The sequence below is a fragment of the Mesoplodon bidens genome (assembly GCF_964165515.1).
Source record: "Mesoplodon bidens genome assembly, chromosome: 10".
Lineage (NCBI taxonomy): Eukaryota > Metazoa > Chordata > Mammalia > Artiodactyla > Ziphiidae > Mesoplodon > Mesoplodon bidens.
The window spans coordinates 5,172,075-5,193,877 of NC_138172.1; the positions used below are offsets into that span (position 1 = coordinate 5,172,075).

Genomic DNA, 21,803 nt, shown 5'->3' on the forward strand with positions numbered 1-21,803 from the left:
TACAGGGGCTTCTAAATGAGGTTAGGTTGGAGTTTCTCCATGGAGGGGTGAAAAAAGTCCTGCCTTTGAAGTCAAGGAAACCGGGATTCAAGTCCTGACTTAGCCACATCCCAGTTATGTCACCTTGAGCAATCATTCACCCCTCTGATTCTCTTTTCTCATCCATGAAATGGGCGATAGTCCCTGATTTAGAGCATTCATTTAATAAATGTTTTAATATGGTTAAGACAGGCCCTGCCCTCAGAGGCATCTATTTGCTGAGTAAGCAAAAACTCATGTCAAGAACCAGGCTCCAGGGTGCTCATAGTAGGGGCACATTCTTTGCCCTCTACACCCACAGGGCATCATTCTCAGACCCAAGAAGTCTCTGGGGAGTTCCCGTCAGCCTGAGGGATCCCAGGGCCTCATCACAGGAGTGTCAAGCCCTGGGGAGGGCCGAGTGTGTCCAGGCACTGCCCCGAGTATTTCATACAAATAATCTCACCACGGATTGGGACTTCTGTCTCCCCATTTTTTTTTTTTTTTTTTTTTTTTTTTTGCGGTACGCGGGCCTCTCACTGCTGTGGCCTCTCCCATTGCGGAGCACAGGCTCCGGACACGCAGGCTCAGCAGCCATGGCTCACGGGCCCAGCCGCTCCGCGGCATGTGGGATCTTCCCGGACCAGGGCACGAACCCGTGTCCCCTGCATGGGCAGGCGGACTCTCAACCACTGCGCCACCAGGGAAGCCCCTGTCTCCCCATTTTTATGGATGTGGAGACCGAGGCCAAGCTGTGTCACTGTTGCCTCCAGAATTCACATGTCTGCTGAGGCAGGGGGCCCCCCCTGGCTGTCAGTTCTAGAATGCAGGGAAGCCAGATGCCACACTCAGCTGCTGAGCTGGCTCCCTGGGACTGTCAGCTGTGGCCACAGGATGGTGGGAGTTTGCCCCATGAATCACCCCCCCACACACACACACACACGCAGGGCAGTGAGGTCACCTCAGGATGGAGCTGAGCTGGACCTGCCTTGCGCCTCTGGCAGCTCTGTCGTGGCCCTGGAGATCCACCCATGGCAGAGACGTAGGAAATGCCCTGAGATTGTGCCTCCACCCTGTGCCAGATGCTGCAGGAGGTGAACTCCTATTTGCTCAGAGAGGGGAAGTACCCTAACCTGGGACTAGAAAGAGGCAAACACAAGGTCATGACTGGCTCTTATGAGCACCTACTATGTGCCCGTCATTGAAACCTTTAAGTGGTAGGAAGTATTATTTAGACCAGTGGTTCTTAAACGTGAACAAGCATCAGAATCACCACGGGGTGCGGGTGGGGGGCTGTTAAAATACAAATTGCGAGAAGGGCTTCCCTGGTGGCGCAGTGGTTGAGAGTCCGCCTGCCCATGCAGGGGACACGGGTTCGTGCCCCGGTCTGGGAAGATCCCACATGCCGCGGAGTGGCTGGGCCCGTGAGCCATGGCCGCTGAGCCTGCGTGTCTGGAGCCTGTGCTCCGCAACGGGAGAGGCCACAACAGTGAGAGGCCCGCATACCGCAAAAAAAAAAAAATACAAATTGCGGTCCCACCTCCAGAGTTTCTGATTCATTAGGACTAGGGTGGGACTCGAGAATTTGCATTTCTAAAGTTTCCAGGTGATGCTGATACTGCTGGTCCAGGACCCACACTTTGAGAATAGCTAATTAGTTCAACTTCCTTTCCCTTGCTTAATGGTGGTTCTCAAGTTTCTTCTTCCAGGGGTGGAAGTCTCATTGCCTATTCTGTCAACCTATTTCATTTCTACATAGTTTTTACTGTGAAGATATGACTTGTGTGTGTGTGCTTATGTTGCGATGAAAACTAACCCTCTTGGCTCTCCTCTGTGGCTCATTCTCTCTGCCTCTGGACTGCATGATCTCATCAAAAAGGAGCAATTGGAGGGGAGAGGAGACTTGCAATTAGACCAAAGGTCTCCCTCACCTGCACAGCCCATAGCCACCAAGCCCTGTCCATTCTACCCTCTAAATCAACAGTGTCCAATAGAAATATATTGTGAGCTCTATGTACAAAATTAAAAAAATTTTCCAGTAGCATCATTAAAAATAGCAAAAAGAAGCAGGTGAAACTAATTTTAATAATATACTTTAACCCAACTATATTCAAATATTATCTTTTTAACAGGTGATCAATACAAAAATTATTAAGGAGCTATTGTGTATTCTTTTTTTTCGTGCCAAGACTTGGAAATCCAGTGTGTATTTTACACTTACAGTACACCTCAATTCTGACCAGCACATTGCAAGGGCTCCATAACCACATGTGGCTGGTGGCTACTGTTCTGGACAGCACAGTGACCCTGTTCCTAGTCCTCATCTGCCCTGCCACGGCTCATGCTTACCAGGTTCCTGCCCCTCATGTCTTGCCTGCCAATCCAGAGTACGGCAGCCAAATCATTGCCTGAAACGTAAGATTTGATCGTGTCCCTATCACCCTCATGATAAGGTCCGGCCTCCTTGGTCTGGCTTCTGACGCCTCTCTTGCTTTCCCTTCTCCCGTCCTCCAGCCCCCGAGCCCCCCACTCTCCTGCTGTACTGAATTATTCTCAGATCCTCGACACATTAGTGCCTGTTACCTCTAAACCTTTCCACACTCCATTCCCTCTGCCTCGAATACCCTTGGAACGCATCTTGGGCTACGCTTTCAGGTCACTCATTCATTCAACAAAATTTATTGAGCACCTACTATGTGTTGACACTGTCCCAGATCCTGGAACAAACAAATACATAAGAAGGAAGCATGACTAACAAGAAAATATATGGTGTGTCAGACAGTGAGCAGTAAAGCAGGATGCGAGGGAAAGGTGGTGCAGGCGGTTACTACTGTATACAGGATGTCAGGGAAGGCTTCCTGGAGAAGGTGACATTTGAGTAGAGAGACCTGAAAAAGTGAGGGAAGGAGCCAGGCGGCTGTCTAGGGAAAAGCATTCTAGGCAGAGGGAACAGCCAGTGCAAAGGCCCTGAGGAGGAAGCCTGACTGGAGTGTTTGGGGCACATTCCTGGGTGGCTGGGGCGGAGTGAGAGAGGAAGTCATAGAAATCAAGATCAGAGAGAGCAAGGAGTGAGTGGCACATCATACAGGGCTGTGTAAATACGGGAGTGAGTGAGGTGTGAACCCTGGGAGGGTGCTGAGCAGAGGAGGGACATGAGCTGACTTGAGTTTTAACCAGATCCCTCTGGTTGCCATGATGGCAACAGACAGGAGCATAGAGACTAGTGATGTGGTGGCCAGACCAGGGTGGTTGCCAAGCAGATGGAACGAAGAGGCTGGATTCAGAATATGTTGAAGGTGGGGACAACAGGGTTTTCCAGATAGGTCAGAACCAGAGTATGAGAGAGCAAAGGGTCAAGGATGACTCAAAGGACGACTCCTGAGCTTAGATGACTCCTCTTCCAGGAAGCCCTCCTGGGAAACCACAGCTTCCTGGGCCTTGCCCTCATGGGGGCTGTCGTGGCCTGTCTCCCTCAGGGTGCTCCCCAGGGCAGTGTAGGACTTGTTTACTGTCCTGCTTCCAGAGTGTTTGAGAGGTGAGTGAGTCCCGGCCTCAGCTTTGAGAGGTCAGTCCCCACCCCTTACTCTGTTGGGATCCACAAGGCAATGGATGTTCTAGCCTTTGCCCAGTTTCCTCACCAGGAGAGGGCACTGCCAGTCCCACCCACAGGACTCCCCCCGACCCAGCCCTGAGCCCCAGGGCCTCCTCTTCTGCTGCGGGCCCCACCTCATTCCTCTGGGGGAGCATCCGGTTGGCCCACATGGCTGGGCCCTGAGTCGCCCTCAGCCAGGGGGGTGGGGAGCATCTGGGACACGCCACCTCCTCCCCGCCCAGAGCCTGGCACAAGTCAGGGTGGTACGACTGCCCCCACGTAACTACCCCTGAGGTCAGAGGGCATGGCCCCGGCCCGGGGCGGGTTGGGGGCTGCAGCCACTCCATCTGCCCTCCTGGCACATCCGGGGAGGAGTCAAGTCAGACAGGAAGGCCTGATGCCTACAGCACCGCGGGAAGGAGGGCCCCCCGGCTGAGCGTGGGCGCGTGGGCGGGTGAGCGTGGGGCCCAGGGCGACGTCACGTCCCGCCCCTGCCTGTCACGGGGGCGGCCCCGCCTCTCTGCCCTCCTCCCGGCCCCGCCCCGCCCGCCTCAGGAGTCCGAGCGCCGCGAGCCTCCAGCGCACACCGGCCTCGGGAACACAGGTAAGGGGCACGCGGAGCGTGAGAGGCGGGGTGGGGGTGATTTTTAAGAGAACTGGGGAGAAACAGGCTCTTCAACAGGCCTGACATTTTGTGGTTACCTGTGGGCCTGGGTTTGAGTCCCAGTTCAGTGGCTTCCCAGCTGGGTGAGCGCCTGTGTCTCCATCTCTGGAAAATCAGGGGAGGGTGAAGTTCTTCAGGGGTGCTGTGAGCCTCCAGCCGGCCCGTGCCCCGCCCCCGCAGGTGACCCACTACGGTTCTGTCGCTGACTTCCTGCGGGGCCTTCAGAAAACCCTACGACCTCAGCTTTCCCATTCGTGAGGTGAAGGGTCCCCCTAGCTTCGGAAGGCTTCTCCCACTCTGCCCTCGAGGGACTTACAGCTTTGGAGGGTTTTTCCTCACAGACGCCCGGCCTCTGCGCTTTGACCGGCGAGTGAAGGCAGCCGCCCTCCTGTTCCCCCCGAGAAGCTGCCCTGGCCCCGGGCTCAAAGGCATCTCTGGGGAAAAAGTGCTGAACAGAGAGCTGGGGGCGGGGGGAGACCCGCTAAAGTCAGAGGCTCACGGGGTGGAGGGTGCGGCCTAGAGGGAGCCCCCAGGCACCCCGGTCCCCCAGGCCGTCATCCCGAGTCTGAAGGACTCACCTGTGCTCAGAGCATCCCGGCTTCTCTCCTCAGAGGCAGCCTTTTGGCCGGAAGCCAACCCATTTTCCTTTTATGGGGGACAAGAAAGATTATGGGCTTGTGCTTATCATTTTGACCTGGTTTGTTTAGAAACTGAGAGAAAAGTGAAGTCAGGAGTGTGTGTTTGTCCCGTTCGGAGTCCAAGCCAAGCGGATCTGTAATAACGAACCCCTCTCCTGTCTCTGGATCTCCCAGAACTTGGTGCAGCCCTCTAAAAGGCTAGGGTCCCTGGGCTTCCCTGGTGGCGCAGTGGTTGGGAGTCCGCCTGCCGATGCAGGGGACACGGGTTCGTGCCCCGGTCCGGGAAGATCCCACACGCTGCGGAGCGGCTGGGCCCGTGAGCCATGGCCGCTGAGCCTGCACGTCCGGAGCCTGTGCTCCGCAGCGGGAGAGCCCACAACGGTGAGAGGCCCGCGTACCGCAAAAAAAGAAAAAAAAAAAAAAAAAAGGCTAGGGTCCCTGTGCCTTGAACTCCTCACCAGGCCATCTTCTTAGGGAGAGAGCTCTCACACGCTGGCCGCATGCCAGGACCAGGGACCGCTAATTTCACTCTCATAACAGCTGTATGTGGGAAGTTGTCTTTTTTTTTTTAAAGAAAATAACCTTATGGAGATATCATTCACATGCCATAAAGTTCACCCTTTTAAAGTGTACAAGCCTGTGGTTTTCAGTTTATTCACCAAGTTGTGAACCATCACCACTGTCCAATTTAGAACATTTTTATCCTCCCCAAATAAACCCCATACCCTTTAGCAGTCACTCACCATATCCCCTTCTCCCTGGCAACCGCTAATCCACTTTCTGTCTCTATGGATCTGATCATTCTGGACAATTCATGTAAATGCAGTCATACAATAGGGGATCTCTTCTGACTGGCTTCTTTCACTTAGCATAATGTTTTCAAGGTCTGTGCATGTTTTAGCGTATGTCAGCACTTCATTCCTCGTTTTGGGTGAATAATATTGTACTGTATGATTATATCACATCTTGTTTATCCATCCATCAGTTGATGGACATTTGGGTTGTTTCCACTTTCTGGCTATTATGAATAACGCTGCTGTGAACATTCATGTACAAGTCTTTGTGTGGACACAGGTTGTCAGTTCTCTTGGATATAATACCGAGGACTTGCTAGGTCTTATGGTGAAACTATGTTTAACATTGTAAGGAGCTCCAACTGTTCTCCAAAGCGGCTGCACCATTTTACATTCCCACTGACAATACGTTAAGTCTCCAAATTTTCCACGTCCTCTTCAGAACTTGTTATTGTCTGTATTTCTTATTTTAGCCATCCTAGCGCATATGAAGTGGTATCTCATTGTGGTTTTGATTTGCATTTCCGTAATGACTAATGATGCTGAGCAACTTTCCATGGGCTACTGACCATTTGTATATCTTCTTTTTGTTTGTTTGTTTGGTTGGTTTTTTTGCGGTACGCGGGCCTCTCACTGCTGTGGCCTCTCCCGCTGCGGAGCACAGGCTCCGGACACGCAGGCTCGGCGGCCATGGCTCATGGGCCCAGCCGCTCCGCGGCATGTGGGATCTTCCCAGACCGGGGCACGAACCCGTGTCCCCTGCATGGGCAGGCGGACTCTCAACCACTGCGCCACCAGGGAAGCCCTGTACATCTTCTTTAGAGAAATGTCTGTTGAAATCCTTTGGCCATTTTAAAATTGGGATGTCATTTTATTGTTGAGTTGTAGGCGTGCCCATTCCAGGGGAAGATTCTGAGGCTCCCAGAATGGGTGAGACTTGCAGTGATCTCACAGTCAGTGGTGGGTAGAGCTGGGAACTGAGTCCAGGTCTGTCTGATATTCAAGAGCCAGAAAGCTCTTTCTCTTTCACTGGGTGCCTCCTTTCTGGTTTTTGCTATTGTCAATTGTGTGTGTGTGTGAGAGAGAGAGAGAGAGAGAGACACAGAGAGAGAGAGAGAGAGAGAGGGAATGTGAGAGACCAAGAGAAAAAGATGAGACAGAGACAGAGGGAAACTGGCATGAGAGGCTGAGAAAGAGGAGCCTGGCCTGGCACTGGCTGTTCAACAAGACACCCACCTTGGAGAGTCAGAGCCAGGGAAAATTCTTTGCAGAGGTTTTGGTTCCTTCCCTCCTCAAACATTTTGGGGGCCTCAAAAAAGTTTATTGAGGAGCATACTCCCTCCTGGTTTTTCTTCGTCTCTAAATCCGAAACAAATCTGATTAGACCCCCAAACCTAAACAGGGAATAGCATCCCCTAGTGTCTAGCTGGGTCTAAGAATCTGGAGCAGTGTTCGTCACACTTTTTGGTGTCACTCTCTGCTCAAGAAAAATGTTTAGGCACCCACAACGTTTTATATATATATATATATATATATATATATATATATATATATATATATATATATATATATATTTATATATATATTTAGAAATTATATACAAGTACTGTGACCATTAACTAATGTCTCAAGGCCCAGTATATATTCGGAGTGAATTTCATCACTAACGGTAGTGGATAGAAGTCCACCTTTCAAGGAGTTTTCTAACTATGATTTCAGTCAGCAATAATGTGTATGTGAGATGCCATTCTTTATTGTTTTCAACGTTAGGGTAGCTGTGGTAGGACTTGAACTAGGAGCAGTGGTGGGTTTGTCCTACACTTTTCCTGTCGCTGGCTTGTACTTTCTTGATTAGCGTTATCTCCATCCACGGTTTCTTGGCAGGGACTTTTAGAAGCCACTTGTCCACACTACAGGGATTGATTCAGTTAAAGCTGTGTTGTTTGATCCTCACCTCCACCTAACCCGCCACCAGGACACTACAGTATACAGCAGTAGGCTGAATGTAAAGGAACAGGAGACATGGGCATAGCAAACCTGTCTGCATTGTGGGCGGCCTTTGGCCTCTGGGGACCCCACTTAATGGACATGGCATTGGGTGTCTGACATATGGCCAAGGGTGCACATCAGGGTTGAGCTATATACTCTTAACTATTTTTAGCTAAAAGTTAAGTAGAAATAATGAACTAATATTTTCCTCCTGTGCTTTGGAGATTATTATTTGAGAGACTAATAGGTTCTGAACTAAGGACATCTAAGCCCACCTCTGCCACACCTTCGCTTGCCACCTCTCATGGCAGGGTGCTCATGACCACTCAAAGCAGCTCTCATTTTTAGAAAATTCCTTTACATATTGAGCTGGCATCTGCCCTGGTGACTCCCCAAGGTCCCAACCCCTCCCTCTGGGCTCACAGCCCCACCTGGTCGTCCTGTCCTGGAGGAGCCCTGCAGAGACCTGGGGACAATGACCAAGTCTGTTCCTGTAGTGCTCATCCCTAGGCTGAGCACCCTGCTCCTCCGGCCACTTCTCTTGGATGTGGTCTCCGTACCACTCACATCCCCTGGATTATCTTGGTTTGTCCAGATTCTGTTCTGTTCAAGACCTAGGATTGAGCCTAGGATAGGAGCTGGTGAGGTATAGGTCACCTTCCTCACTGTACACTCTGTGCTTCTGTTAATATGACCTAAGGCTGTGTTAGCTCTGCTTTGTTGCTCTATCCTCCTTCTTCACAGACTGGATTTTGTCCCTTTTACCTTCTTCTTTTGGTGCCATCCCCACTTCTCAGGCCCTAGCTGCATCCTTGGATGTGCTGTGGCCATAGGGTTCACCCAGATTCGTGCCAGGTCCGTCCAGCTTGTGGGCAGCTGGCTGAGCAGTTTGGGTGGTTATCCCACCATTAAACTGCCTGGATAGACTTGAGACAAACGGCTGAGGAGGTGGGAACGGTGGCGTCTTCATTCTTTTCCTCTGTGAGTTCCCCTTGTGCTTGGACTTCAGCCTCAGATCCGAGTTCATATCATTTGCTACGGGGCCTGTGGGGAAGCCCCTTTCCCTCTCTGGGCCTCAGCTTTGATCTCCTGGCTGTAACTCTGTGGAATTCAAGCTTGGGGAAAGAGAGAGAGGGCCAAGCCTGGGGAGTGGGGTGAGGTGGGAGGTGAGGCTGAGGCAGGAGGTGTAGCGGGCTGAAGAAGAAGAGGGATGGGAGCAAGCGGAGGATCTTACAAAGGGAAGGGGGAGATGCTAAGACACTGCTGGCGTAACATTATTTCTCTAAGCTCTTAAATCCAGCACTTTATGGCTTCTTTTTGTGAAGCACTTTCTCTAAGCCAGGGGCTAGAATGTAGTAGCAAGAAAAACGTGATTCCTAATCCCAGGGAGCCCAGAATCTAAGTCCATTTTATCTGAATCCTCACAGCGATGCTGCAAGATAGTGCCACAATCCCTATTTTACAGACAGGGAAACTGAGGCTCAGAGTGTAAAGTTATTTGCCCAAAGTCACCGAGCTGGGAAGTAAAGTGATGAGGCACGATTTGGAGTGGGCTCTGTCAGACCCCACTGCTGGAGTGACTTAATCAAGATACCGCTCAGTACAGAGTGTTGGCTAACAGCATGTCATTTTACTATGTACTGTCCTGTCCACAGCCCCAGGTGAGCTCCAAAGCCCTTGGTGAGTGACACTATTCTTTGTCTCATAGATGAGAAAAAGGACCTAGAGGAGGGAAGCGACGTGCCCAGGGCTTGGTGGCAGGGCCCGGCCAAGCCCTCGGTCTCACAGCAGCTAACTCTGTTTCCTCCCAGCCCCTGCCCTGAGGGTGCCCAGAAGACTTCCCACCCATACCTTGGGATCTGGAACTCTGAAAAGACGGTTTCTGTTCCATGCCTCTGGCTTCCCAGGGTCTGTTTCTGATTCATTCCCCTCCCCAACTGTCCTCCTTGACGGGTGGAGGAACTCTGGACCCGGGAATCTGGCAGTGTCCAGAGGGGGCAGTGAGAGTGCCCAGGCCTGGATTCTAGGACAAAAAGACAGGCCCCAGGCACAGCAGGGATTGAAGCAGATGGCATTTCCCAAAGCTGTACCAGAAGACATTGAACCACATTCTGGGGAAAAGGACTATGCTCTTATGTAGTTTGGGGAAGGATTGGATTAACTAGAGTGAAAGAGCTTTCTATCCTGCAGGCCTTCTCAGAGCCTTTAATGTACAGCTTGCACTTCGTGCAGCTCCAAGGGGGGGACCTATGGAAAGCAGTGTTGCCCAAACTTCTTTGAACATAAAATCCACTCTTTTCTTGGAGCATTTCAAAGGCCCCACAAGATACTCTATGTATCTTACTGTTAGGACATGCTCTTCTGGGCCCTCCCATGGGTCACATCAACCCTGAGCGCCTTTGCTGATTGAGTGGATGAACCCTGACTGCTTTAACAGGACCAGAGCTTTAGTATCCTAGAACGTCAGAACTGGAAGAACCTTGCAGGGTGCAGCCCAGCTTCTCCATGTGTGGGAACTGAATCCCAGGCCAGTCCAGCAACATGTTTGGAGGAGGGAGGCCAGAGGCAGACAAGCCTGTTGGGAAACTGTTGTAACACTCAGGGGAGAGTTTCTGGCGGCCTCAGTGGACCACACTGTGCCTAGCATGTGGTGCCTTTGTTAACAGTACAGATTTCCCTGAGCCACACCCTAACCCTAACCTTGCTCTGAACACCAGACCCTCTGAGTGAGAGAGTCCTGGGCATCTGCCCTGTCAACAGTGCTCCCAAGGACATCTGACCATTATCCAAATTTGAGAGGCATTGAGCATGGGAAAGGAAGGGAAAACTCTCATTTATTAAGTTGCCAGTATTCTAGGCTTGTTGTGGGCACGATATCCTTTTATCCCGCAACACTCTGGAGGATAGATATTAACACACCGTTTTATAGAAGCTGAGTGGAGCCTGGCAGCAAAGGAACAGGGACAGGAACACAGTTATGACCAAGTCCCAAACCCTCAGTCCCCTTGTAGCATCTCTTGGGAGGGAGGCAGTGGGAGTAGAGAGCCCAGCTCCTCTTGAAGGGAAGGTGGGACAGGCTTGGGCTTTGGCTGGCTGTGGAGGGAGGAGCCGTGTCATCCTTCCTGCGTTTGGAGCTTGGGGCCCCAGAAGGGTGGTGGAGTCAGAGGAGTTAGGAAGGAAGACGGTCAACATCTGAGGGCTCCGGGCTGAGGCACGCACTGCGGTGGAGAGACTGTGATAAGCAGAGCGATCGCCCCCGAAGGTGCCTGTGTCCTGATCTCTGGAAACTGCGACTCTGGTAGGTTATGCAGCAGAGGGGAATGAAGATTGCATGTGGAATTAAAGTTGCTCATCTGCTGGCCGTCACATACGGGATGATCCTGGGTGATCTGGGTGGGGCCAGTGTCATCACAAGGGTCCTTAAATGTGGAAGAGGGTGGCAGAAGAGGTCAGAACAGTGTAGTGTGAGGACTTGACCTGACATTGCTGGCTTTGAAAATGGAAGAAGGGGCCACAAGCCAAGGGATGTGGGTGGCCTCTAGAAGCTGGACAATGCAAGGAAATGAAGAAGGAGGGGGAGGGAAAGGGGAAGGAGAAAAAGCAGCAGCAAGGAAACGGATTTCCCCTAGAGCAGGAAGGAAGGCAGCCCTGCTGACACCTTGATCTTAGCCCAGTGAACCAGTGTTGGACTTCTAACCTACAGAACTGTGAGATGCTATACAGGTGTTGCTTTAAGCCATTAAGTTTGTGGGAATTTGTTACAGAAGAAAGAGCAAACCAGTGAGGAGCTGAACCAGCTCCAAGATGGTCTCTGTCCTCAGCAAGTGTACAGGCCTCTAGGGCAAGATCTTCAGGACAACTGGCTTGGGCAGTTACAGTGCTGGGGAAACCTGGGAGCTCCCCAGCCCAGCCTGGAGTTGAAACAAAACACCTCGAATGGGGTGGGGGGCCTCAGGGGCCCTGCCCGTCCCGCCCTGGGGGCTGGAGTGAAATCTGTGGACCCTGGCCTGCCCAACGAGCCCCGCTTCGCTCTGCCTACACTTTCAGAGCCCCTCCCCCCACATTCGTCTCATCTCAAATACTTTGGTTGCAAGTAACAGAAACCACCACAGGCTACCATAACAGGACTTTCTTGGGAGGATATGGAGGTCTCACAGAGCAGAGGGAACTTCTGAGGAGCCAGACGGCAGAGAAGACGGTGCCCAGGAGCAGAAACAAGAGGGCCCTGTCTCAGGGGAGACCAGCGCCCACAGGTTGAGGGCTTTGTGTCACTCACGTCACAAGTCCGATTCCCGGGAGGGAGACGCTGATGGTCTAGCCTGGGTGGAGGGCAGTCACCCCTCCGGAGTTCCCATATGGTTGTCCCGGAGCAGTGTCTGCCTGACCAGGATGTGCTTGGAATTAGGGCGCATGCTTGTTTGGGGTGGCTTGGGAAGCTGGAGATTATCCAGGGCTCTGACTTTCGCCTTTGCTGCAGTCACCAGAAGGGGCCTCGACGCCAGGTGGGCAACATCGGTAAGTGTCCACCCCTCTGCCGGCTCTGTCCCCCTCTTCGCTGCTGTTTCTGTTCCCAGGGCCTCCCATCCCACTTCCTGCCCTGGGCATGTTTAACTGAGCTGGTCCAGCATTGGTGGCCCTCAGGGGTGAAGTTTCAGTCCACCCGTGGGGAAAGTTGGCCGTTAGCCAAGCATTTAAGGCCCTGGATGATTCCCCAGCCTCACGGGGTTCCTACCCCTTCACCAGCCCACTGCCACCCACCCCCTCCACTAAACCTTCACCCCACTTTGGCCACATGTTAAAATCCAACTCAATCTTAGTAAGCCCCCTCCTCCATGGTGGGACACCCGAGAAAGATAGGCAGCCCCTGAATCAGGAGACAGGGTTCTGGAGCCAGCCTTGCCCCTGAAGCGCTGTGCGATCCTGTGCAAGTTCCTCTCCATTGCTCAGTTTCCCCTTCCGTAAACTAGGACACCGATCGCCACCCTGCTTCCTGCCTGGTTAGCGTGAGGATCCAGTGAGCTGAGCAGGGAAAGCTCTGTGAGGCTGTGATGGCCTGGTGTCCCCTACTATCCCTCCCACCTCGGACCCAGGCCCTTGTAATAGCAGGAGCTTAGGAAATCTGGGCTGAACTGAAGTGGAAATCCAGTTTAGCAAAGTCTGTGGGTGCAGCGGCCCTGGCACCACCGGTGACTCAGCAGGGCTGGGCTTTTTGGAGAAAAGCGCTAAGCATTGCATTTCCTTGTAGGAACAGCCTCAGATGGTGGGGGGCAGTGGGGGGCACCTGAAACAGGGAGGCCTACGGGCCTCTAACCAAGGCCAGGGAACGGGGGTTCTCTGTTAGGGCAGGGGATGGATTCGAGTCCATCTGTAAGCTGGGAGACCTTGGACAAGTCACTTGTCTCTGTGAACCTCAGTTTCTTTCTGTGTAAAATAAGATTCGCAAGGGTGAAATAAGATCGCGGGGATTGCGCCACATGCTCTTTCCTCTCTCTGCTTTCTTCTGTCTTCACTTCTCCTGTCTGAATTCCATGCTCCATATTGGCTCAAAGGAGGTCACATGCTGTGAACCTGAACTTTCAGAAGCCTCTCACGGCAGTCCCTCTGCCTGATGTCCCGCCACTAGTGCGCTGTCCTTTTGTCTTAAGCAGTGCCCTACACACTGATCTTAGAGTTTTAAATTTTTACAATTCTGTTTATCCTTTCTTACAGCAGAAATATGGGTGGAGGAGGATGAGGCAAGGACATTAAAAGGAGAAACAGGGCTACCTCAGGTCCTGCCTCCGTGATAGTTCTGTTTCCCCTCCTGATGGATCAGTGTGCTGAAAAACTGCCCAAGGAGGTTCCCTGGGCTCTGGGGACACTTGCTCAGGGCTCCAGAACTAAATAGAAGCCAAGTCAGCATCATTTGCATAACACTGGATGACTGTAGTGGCTTCTTTCCTGGTGCTAATGACAGAGGCCTGGGAAGAGGTACCAGCATCAACAAGGACTGAGCAACTACCCTTGCTCAACCACTTACTGGCTCTCTGGCCCTGGGCAAGTTTCCTTGCCTCTCTGTGCCTCAATGTTCTTACCTGTAAAATGGGCACAACCACAGTGAGCCCTGATAGAGTTGTGGTGAGGCATATGTGAGGCGCATGTGTCATGTGCTCAGATCCTTGCCTGGTAGATAGGAAGCACTTATTTGTTATTGTCTTCATCATCATCAGTATCATCATTTTTGCTTTCTGCCAGGCCCTGTGCAGGGCACAGGTGACACAGAGATGAAGCAGCCATGGTCCCTACCCAGGCTGGTTAGTGATCTAGTGGAGGAGACTCACCCTGGGTGTGTCAGACCCTCTGCCGGGCCCTGATTGGAGATCTGAAGGTGAACAAGGAACAGTGGCCCCAGCGGTTGTGCAACAAGGCTCCTCCCTCAAGAAGGAAGAGTCTGAAACAAGGCACAGCTGATGAAGGCTCAGGAGAGCAATGTGCCCTCTGGGCCTCCCCCAGATCCCATCCTTCTTTAGAGTTGCTTCGTGCCAACTGTCTCCCATGTGGGCCAACGCCCCTCGCCTCTGTGTCTTTGCACATGGCTCCTCTGGCCCTTCCAAACTCACCTGCAGCGTTCCCTCCTTCAGGAACTTGCCCTGACTGACCCTGGTCTGATTTGGCCCCTTGGCTCCCATGGGACTACCCTCTGGGTCTACCATGAAATTCCTTGAGGACAGGGCTGCAAATTGTTCACCACGGTATCCCCAGTGCTAGCACACAGTAGGTGCTCAATTAATGTATGAAGGTATGGGAGGGAAGGTGTATCAGTCAGAATTGTGTTCAGCCACAAATGCCGAGAATCCTGACTATAGAGGTTTAAACAAAATGGAGTTTATTTTTCTTAAATAACAAGAAAGCAGGCAGCTGCTGTCAAGGGCTCATCAGCTCAGTGACCCTGCGTTTGCTTTGGCTTTTCCTCATGGTCACAAGATGGCCACTGTAGCTCCTGCCGTCACATTCATGTTCAAGAAAGAAAGGAGAGGCAAGACACAGCACCAACACTGTTGGCCTCTTTGGTCAGGAGAAGCAAAACTCCTTCCCAGAACCCCATCAGGTTTCTCACTTCTTTTTGGCCAAAACTGGATCACATGGCCACTCCTAGCTGGGAAAACAAGTATCTACTTGATATGGAAGAGCAAAATTCAGTTTTGCTCGCAAGAAAGAAGTCCAGGGGTGACGGAGTGGGGAGAAGGAATAAGGGAGTGGGGGTAAGGAGGGTGGGTACTGGTTAGACAACCAGCAGAGGGCTTCATGAAAGAGGTGGTATTTGCGCAGTGCCTGGAAAGTCAGGTACAATTTTGGTAACCAGGAAGAATGGCATGGGTGGAAGTCTGGAGGCTTGAAAATGCTGAGTGTCACCAGTGACTGCCATGTGACCGAGACAGCTAGAGCAGGAAAGAGGTAGGACGAGCTTGGTGAACTGTCGGCATATTTGCTGTCAGCCAGCAGCTCTCTTGACCCCGTACGGCTCTAAGTCTCTTCCTCCGCTCCACCTGAAATTCCACCATGAGAGATGATCTCAGCCAGTGAGACATACTAGACACCTGCTATGAACAAAGAGCCCTTTTCAAAATATAAATATGCCCTGAAGGCTTGTGGTCATCAGTCATTCATACCTGGATATCAATTCATTTTATTGGCTAGTGACCTCCTAATGCTTAACTGAATTCTGCCCTGAGAAATAGGAATTTTTTTTCTAGAAAGGGGTAATGGAGCCTGGGCCCTAGGAGGTGGGAGATGGGTGGGGCTGGGTCTGGACCCCGAATGTCTGTGGGTCATAGGAGGTCTGTAGAAGAGGGAACTCACACTCACCAAGCCCTCCTATGGGCAGGCACTGGCCATCTTTCTTCTCTAAGGTGCTGCCATCGCCAGTTCACAATTGAGGTAACTAGAGCTTGGAGAAGGGGCCTGTCCTGCCAAGGTCATCTCATGCACAGGTGACGGAAGTGAGGTTGGACCCTGGTCAGTCTCACCCCAAAGCATATGCTGTCTTGTTGCCGTGCCCCGTCATAATAATGATCATCATCTTAGCTGGCATTTGTTCAACCCTTGCTCTATACCAGGCATTGTTCTGAGTGCTTTATGGATCTTAAGTCATGCCATTTTCACAACAATACTATGAGGTAAACATTATCATTGTCCCCATTTTACAGACGGGAAACCTGAGGCACACAAGAGGTTAAGTGACTGGCTCAGAATCCCACAGCTAGAAGTGTCGGATCGGATTCACAGCCAGGCAATCCAGCTCTGAGGCACAGGGAAGGATGCTGCCTTGTCAAGGTCTTGTGGTGGATTAAGAGTAGATTCTCTACTAAAAACAAACAAAACCCCCGCAAACTCATAGATACAGAGAAGAGGTTAGTGGTTGCCAGAGATGGGGGGTTGGGGGTGGGCGAAATTGGTGAAGGGGGTCAAAAGGTACAAACTTCAAGTTAAACAATAAAAAAGTCCTGGGCATGTAATGTACAGCATGGTGACTATAGTTCATAATGCTGTACTGCATATTTCAAAGTTGCTAAGAGAACAGACCTTAAAAGTTGTCATCACAAGAAAAAAAATTTTGTAACTATGTATGGTGAGAGATGCTAACTAGACTACTGTGGTGATCATTTTGCAACATATACAAATATTGAATCATCATGTTGTACCCTTGAAACTAATATAATGTTATATGAGCATTATACCTCAATAAAAATGTTTAATTAAATTAAAATTTTTAAAAAAGAGTAGATTCTGTAGACCAGTGGTTCCCAAGTAGGGGTGATTTTTGCCTCCAGGAGACGTTTGGAAATGTCTGGTGACATTTTTGATTGTCACAGCAACTGGGGGGGTGTTACCTGCATCCAGTGGGGAGACCGCTAAACACCTTACAACGCATACAGCGGCAAAGGATCATTGGTCCCAAACATGGGGAGCGTTGAGGTTGGGAACCGAGGTCTAAACTTGTTAGGAGTCAATCTACCTCCTCTTGGAGTTAAGGCCTTAGTCTCAGAGCTGGGAGGAGAAGAAATGGCGAGGGGTGCTTCAGAACAAAGCCTGCACAGTGTGGCTGAGATGCTGTAACAGAGACCGAATCCCTGGGATTACATAAGAGAGAAGCTCATTTCCTGTGCACATAGCTGACCAGAGACAAGTACAGGTGCGCAGACGGCTTTGTGCGTGAGGCCTTTCAGGGCCCAGGTTCCTTTGCCTTGTTTCTCAGGGATTCCCTGGGGTGTTGGCTCAGTTTGCGTGATTGAAGTTATTCTCCACCCCATGTCTGCATTCCAGCATACAAAAAGCAGGAAAGAGGAAGTAGAAGGCACAGAAGTTTATAAGCCCAGAGCTGGGAATCGGTTGTTAAACACAACCATTATTAAATTAAATTCTATAAATGTATAAATAACTAATTTATGTTTAAAAAAAGGTTAATAAGTACTCAAAATGTATCACTTCCTAATTTATTTTACTACATTCTGCCCATTACCTAGGCTCTTGAAATTTTCACATCTGTTTTATCTGTATTGTGGAATCACTGCGTAATGCTGTGTTCCACTGCCCATGCCTTCCCAACTTTGCAGTCCATGACATCACAGTGGTATCAGTCACAGAGATCAGTAAACTCTACAAATCAGAGCTTGAAGGTTTGCTTTGTTGATTGTCTAAATTTAAGAAAGTGATCAAACAGCTGTTAATAATGGAGATTAAACCTCAAACCTGTAGGCATTACATTACACCTGTTGCCATTATGCTGTGAATAACACAAAAAGTTGAGAAAATATTCTTCCAGAATTTGTAAAGTATGATTCGATTCAGCAAAGAAGTTGCTTATATCACTGACAAACTATGACGACAAAGGCATTTGTTGTTTCCCTTTCATCTTACTTGTTAACCTGAAAGAAGTTATCAGCCAACATTCACTCTTGTTCATCCATGATGTGAGCAGCTTCTTTTCTGAATTTGGTAGTGATTGAGCATTTATTTGTAGTTTGGTTTTGTGACACTATTGTTGGTGATAGATTTGTAAAAACAGATAGTAGATTTTGCAAGAAATTTCAAATCACACTGAAGCTAGAGGTGTATGAAATTCACAATAAAGAGGACTGTATTTTTATTTTTTGTAACTCTGTGCTATACATTCTTTTTAAAATTTTATTTATTATTATTTTTCATTGAAGTATAGTTGATTTACAATGTTTCAGGTGTACAGCAAAGTGATTCAGTTATACATATACATATATAAGTATTCTTTTTCAGATTCTTTTCTATTACAGGTTATGACAAGATATCGAATATAGTTCCCTGTGCTAATCATTAGGTCCTTGTTGTTTATCTATTTTATGTATAGTGGTGTGTATCTGTTACTCCCAGATTCCTAATTTATCCCCCCATACATTCTTTACATCAGTAAAATTTACAGCAGACATATCTGTGTGTGTGTGTGTACTTTATCCCCCAGAACCCTAGAACATCTGTCAGTTCACCACCACGCAGATCCCCTTCATTCACGGTCTGTTGGCAGGAATGTGAGTCACATGGTCCCAAGGCCACGTCTAGCTTCAAGGGATGCTGGGAAATACAGTCTCTAGCTGGGGGCCATGTCCCCAGCTAAAATCAAGGCAGCCCAACCGTGGCAGCCCCGTGTATTTTCCCCAGAGGAGAGCACCAGCTCACTGAGGTTAGCCGTTTAGATTTTCCAAGGCCACACTTAAGGCCTTCTCACGGCCTCATCTGAAGGCTGGCTTTGAGTTACCACCAGCTCCCACTCAGAATTTCAGGAAAGCACAGAGTATGGTGTCCTGAAGGGACAGCTTCCCAAACCTCATTCTGCACCTTCAAGTGCCTGCTTCCTGCCCTTGCTTTACCGATTGCATCTATGATCCTGACAGCCATACCAGCAGGGCTTGACTTTGAGCAGTTTTGTGCTTCAGACCAATGTTTGGGGTACCTTAAACAGAATGTGGGTTCTGGAGTCCCAATTCATGCAAATCTCTTCATCTCTTTGAGCCTCAGTTTCCTCCTCTATAAAATGGGGATGATAAAGTTTACCTTGCTTGGGCTTCCCTGGTGGCACAGTGGTTGGGAGTCTGCTGCCGATGCAGGGGACTTGGGTTCGTGCCCCGGTCCGGGAAGATCCCACACGTGGCGGAGCGGCTGGGCCCGTGAGCCATGGCCGCTGAGCCTGCGCATCCGGAGCCTGTGCTCTGCAGCGGGAGAGGCCACAGCAGTGAGAGGCCCGCGTACCGCAAAAAAAAAAAAAAAAAAAGTTACTTTGCAGGGTTATTGTAAGAGTCAAATGAAACAATCTTTGGGGAAGTTTTGTTGTCTAGAAACTACAATTCAGGTGTGAAGTAATTAATTCCAATTCCTAACAGACTGGTTTGTGATCAGGCTCAGATGGAATTACAGACACATAAGCCCTGTGTACAACTGTTAAGTACTGTACTGGTATAAGGTGGCATATTACATTTTTAAGTAATGAAAAATTATTGGTTATTTTATTATAACAAAAGAAATACTGACTTAGAAAACAAACTTACAGTTACCAAAGGGGAAATGGGGGGAGAGATAAATTAGGAGTATGGGATTAACAGATGCACACCACCATATATAAAATAGATAAATAACAAGGATTTACTGTATAGCACAGAGAACTATACTCAATATCTTGTAATAAACTATAATGGAAAAACAAAAAACAAGGAAAAGAAAAAAAGCAAAACTGCTAAAAATTTAGAAAATGCAAAGTAAAAATAAGAAACTAAAAATACCCATAATGCTACCACTCAGAGATAACTACTATTTATATTTTGTTATAGCTCCAACAATAATTAACTCGTGGTCGTGTTTGTTATATTTGGACCCCCACCTACACCCTCCAACTCCCTTATTCAAGTAATCAGATTATTTTGAAGCATGTCCCAGACATCATATAATTTCATCATAAACATTGCAGTATTTATCTCTAAATTTAAGAATACTTTAAATAAATATAACCTCAATATAAATATCACACCTAAAAAAAAAATTCTCTAATGGAGGATGTTGATAACAGGGGAGGCTATGCACATTTAGGAGCATGGGATATATGGGCAACCTTTGTACCTTCCACTCAATTTTGCTGTGAACCTAGAACTGCTGTAAAAACTAAAGTCTCTTTTTTAAAAAATAAGCTCTTAATAGTATCAAAAGGTGATCATTATTCAAATTTCCCTAACTGTGTATTTCTTTTTTCATAAATTGTTCTTGTACCTTTGAATATTGGATATTTATATTTTTCTTATTTATTTGCCAAGCTCTTTATATATTAAAGATATTAACTAAGGTAATATTAATTACTATTGTTATTCCTCCAGGGGAGGCCATGGAGACTTCAGGATCACTTCAAGACCACAGTCGAGTCCACGGAGAATCAGAAGATCTAGACTGTATGTTTGCTCTCTCTGACCCTCTGGGCAAAGCCACATGGGAGGTGAAGTCCAGCAGTAGGTGGAACCGAAGACCCTGCTCAGCTCATGTGGCACAATGAATGGCCCAAGTTACGGTTGAAACCTCTAGAGAAGTAGTGACTTTACACACACGCACATATGTGTGCTTGGTCCAGTCTGTCCCCCAGTACTCTCTAGCTGTGTGGACCCTCAGTTGCTCCCCAAATCTCAGAGGCTCTGGGGGCTTGGACTGGCACTAGGGAGAGTCCTCAGAAGGTGGGAAGGGTCCTGCATGGCCCCAGAATGGGGAATGGGAAGGTTTAGGGCTTGATCGGATCCCACCTGCCCTGTAATTTACAGAGAATTTTAAATTGGCAACTGCTCTACACAGTGTAGTGGTCTCTTGGGAAGGATGGAGGGCTTAGAAGCCCCTCTCTGGGCTCCACATTCAGAGAAAAGTCTGCCTTTGGCCTTCCTAGAGCCTCTGGGGCCTCTGAGAGCCCTGGTCTCCTGCACCTCCCATTGGCCCTAGGGGTTTGGGAAGAGTGTCCCAGTGAATCCAGCCACTCCTGGCTCCCCGCATCCAAGTAGACCCCTGGGGAGGCCTGGGTGGTCTCTGGGGTGGGAAGGGCAGGAAACACTCATCCTTGCCTATGTGTGCCTCCCAGATGGAGAGACGGATTTCCACAAGGAAGACCAGGAGGCTGAGCTCTATTCTCAAGAACAAGATGAGAGAGGCAAGTCTTCGTCCTCTTCATCCTCCTCCTCAGGTAAAGCAATGATTTCATTAAATAAATCTATATTAAAATGTTAAAGACAAGCATTTACATGGAAAAACCAATCTCCTGGACTTCTCTGGTGGCACAGTGGTTAAGAATCCGCCTGCCAATGCAGGGGACACGGGTTCGAGCCCTGGTCTGGGAAGATCCCACATGCCACGGAGCATCTAAGCCCACAAGCTACAACTACTGAAGCCCGCGCCTAGAGATCATGCTCTGCAACAAGAGAAGCCACCGCAATGAGAAGCCTGCACACCGCAACGAAGAGTAGACCCCGCTCGCCGCAGCTAGAGAAAGCCCGTGCACAGCAACAAGAAGCCAACGCAGCCAAAAAAATAAATTAAAAAAAAAGAAAAAAATTAAGAAAAAAAGAAAAACCAGTCTCCTGAACCTCCCACCTCGGTACCACAGCTCTGTTTTTTCATGTTCCCTTCCAGAGCCCGCCTCTCTGTACATGTAACTTGTACACAGTTGTAACTACCATATAGGGACTTCCCTGGTGGTCCAGTGGTTTAGAATCCATGCTTCCACTGCAGGGGGCACGTGTCCAAGGCCTGGTCAGGGAACTAAGATCCCATATGCCACGTAGTGTGGCCAAAAAAAAAACACCAAAAAATTACCGTATAGACAATTTTATCCTTGGTTTACAATTTTTTTTGCTATCTTGTCCTAAGCATTTTGCCATGTTATTCCATAATATCTTAGTGGCTATTTTTCATGCTTCCCAAGTAGCCCCTCAAGTGACAGCAATTCATGTAAAGGAATGTTTAAGTTTCATAGGAGCACTTTGGAATCAGGGGCAGTGCATGTGTCCATTCAAGCAGCCTGCAGGTTCATACCCTTTCTTTGCCACTAACTAGCTAAGCGTCCTTGGGTAAATTGCTTAACC

General features: G+C 49.3%; 1 protein-coding gene across 2 annotated transcripts in view; it reads left to right on the forward strand.

Annotated features, from left to right (window-relative positions):
• Positions 1–3,836: 3,836 nt before the first annotated feature.
• Positions 3,837–21,803, forward strand: part of TMEM40 (transmembrane protein 40) — a 30,971-nt gene continuing 13,004 nt past the window's right edge. Inside the window, exons 1-3 of one of the 2 annotated variants that reach the window (XM_081247091.1) lie at positions 3,837–4,214; positions 20,064–20,192; positions 20,804–20,905. In XM_081247091.1, coding sequence (XP_081103217.1) covers positions 20,072–20,192; positions 20,804–20,905 — 223 coding nt within the window. In that variant the 5' untranslated portion in view covers positions 3,837–4,214; positions 20,064–20,071. The remainder of the gene's footprint in view (positions 4,215–20,063; positions 20,193–20,803; positions 20,906–21,803) is intronic. The other variant, XM_081247092.1, reaches the window with a different exon arrangement.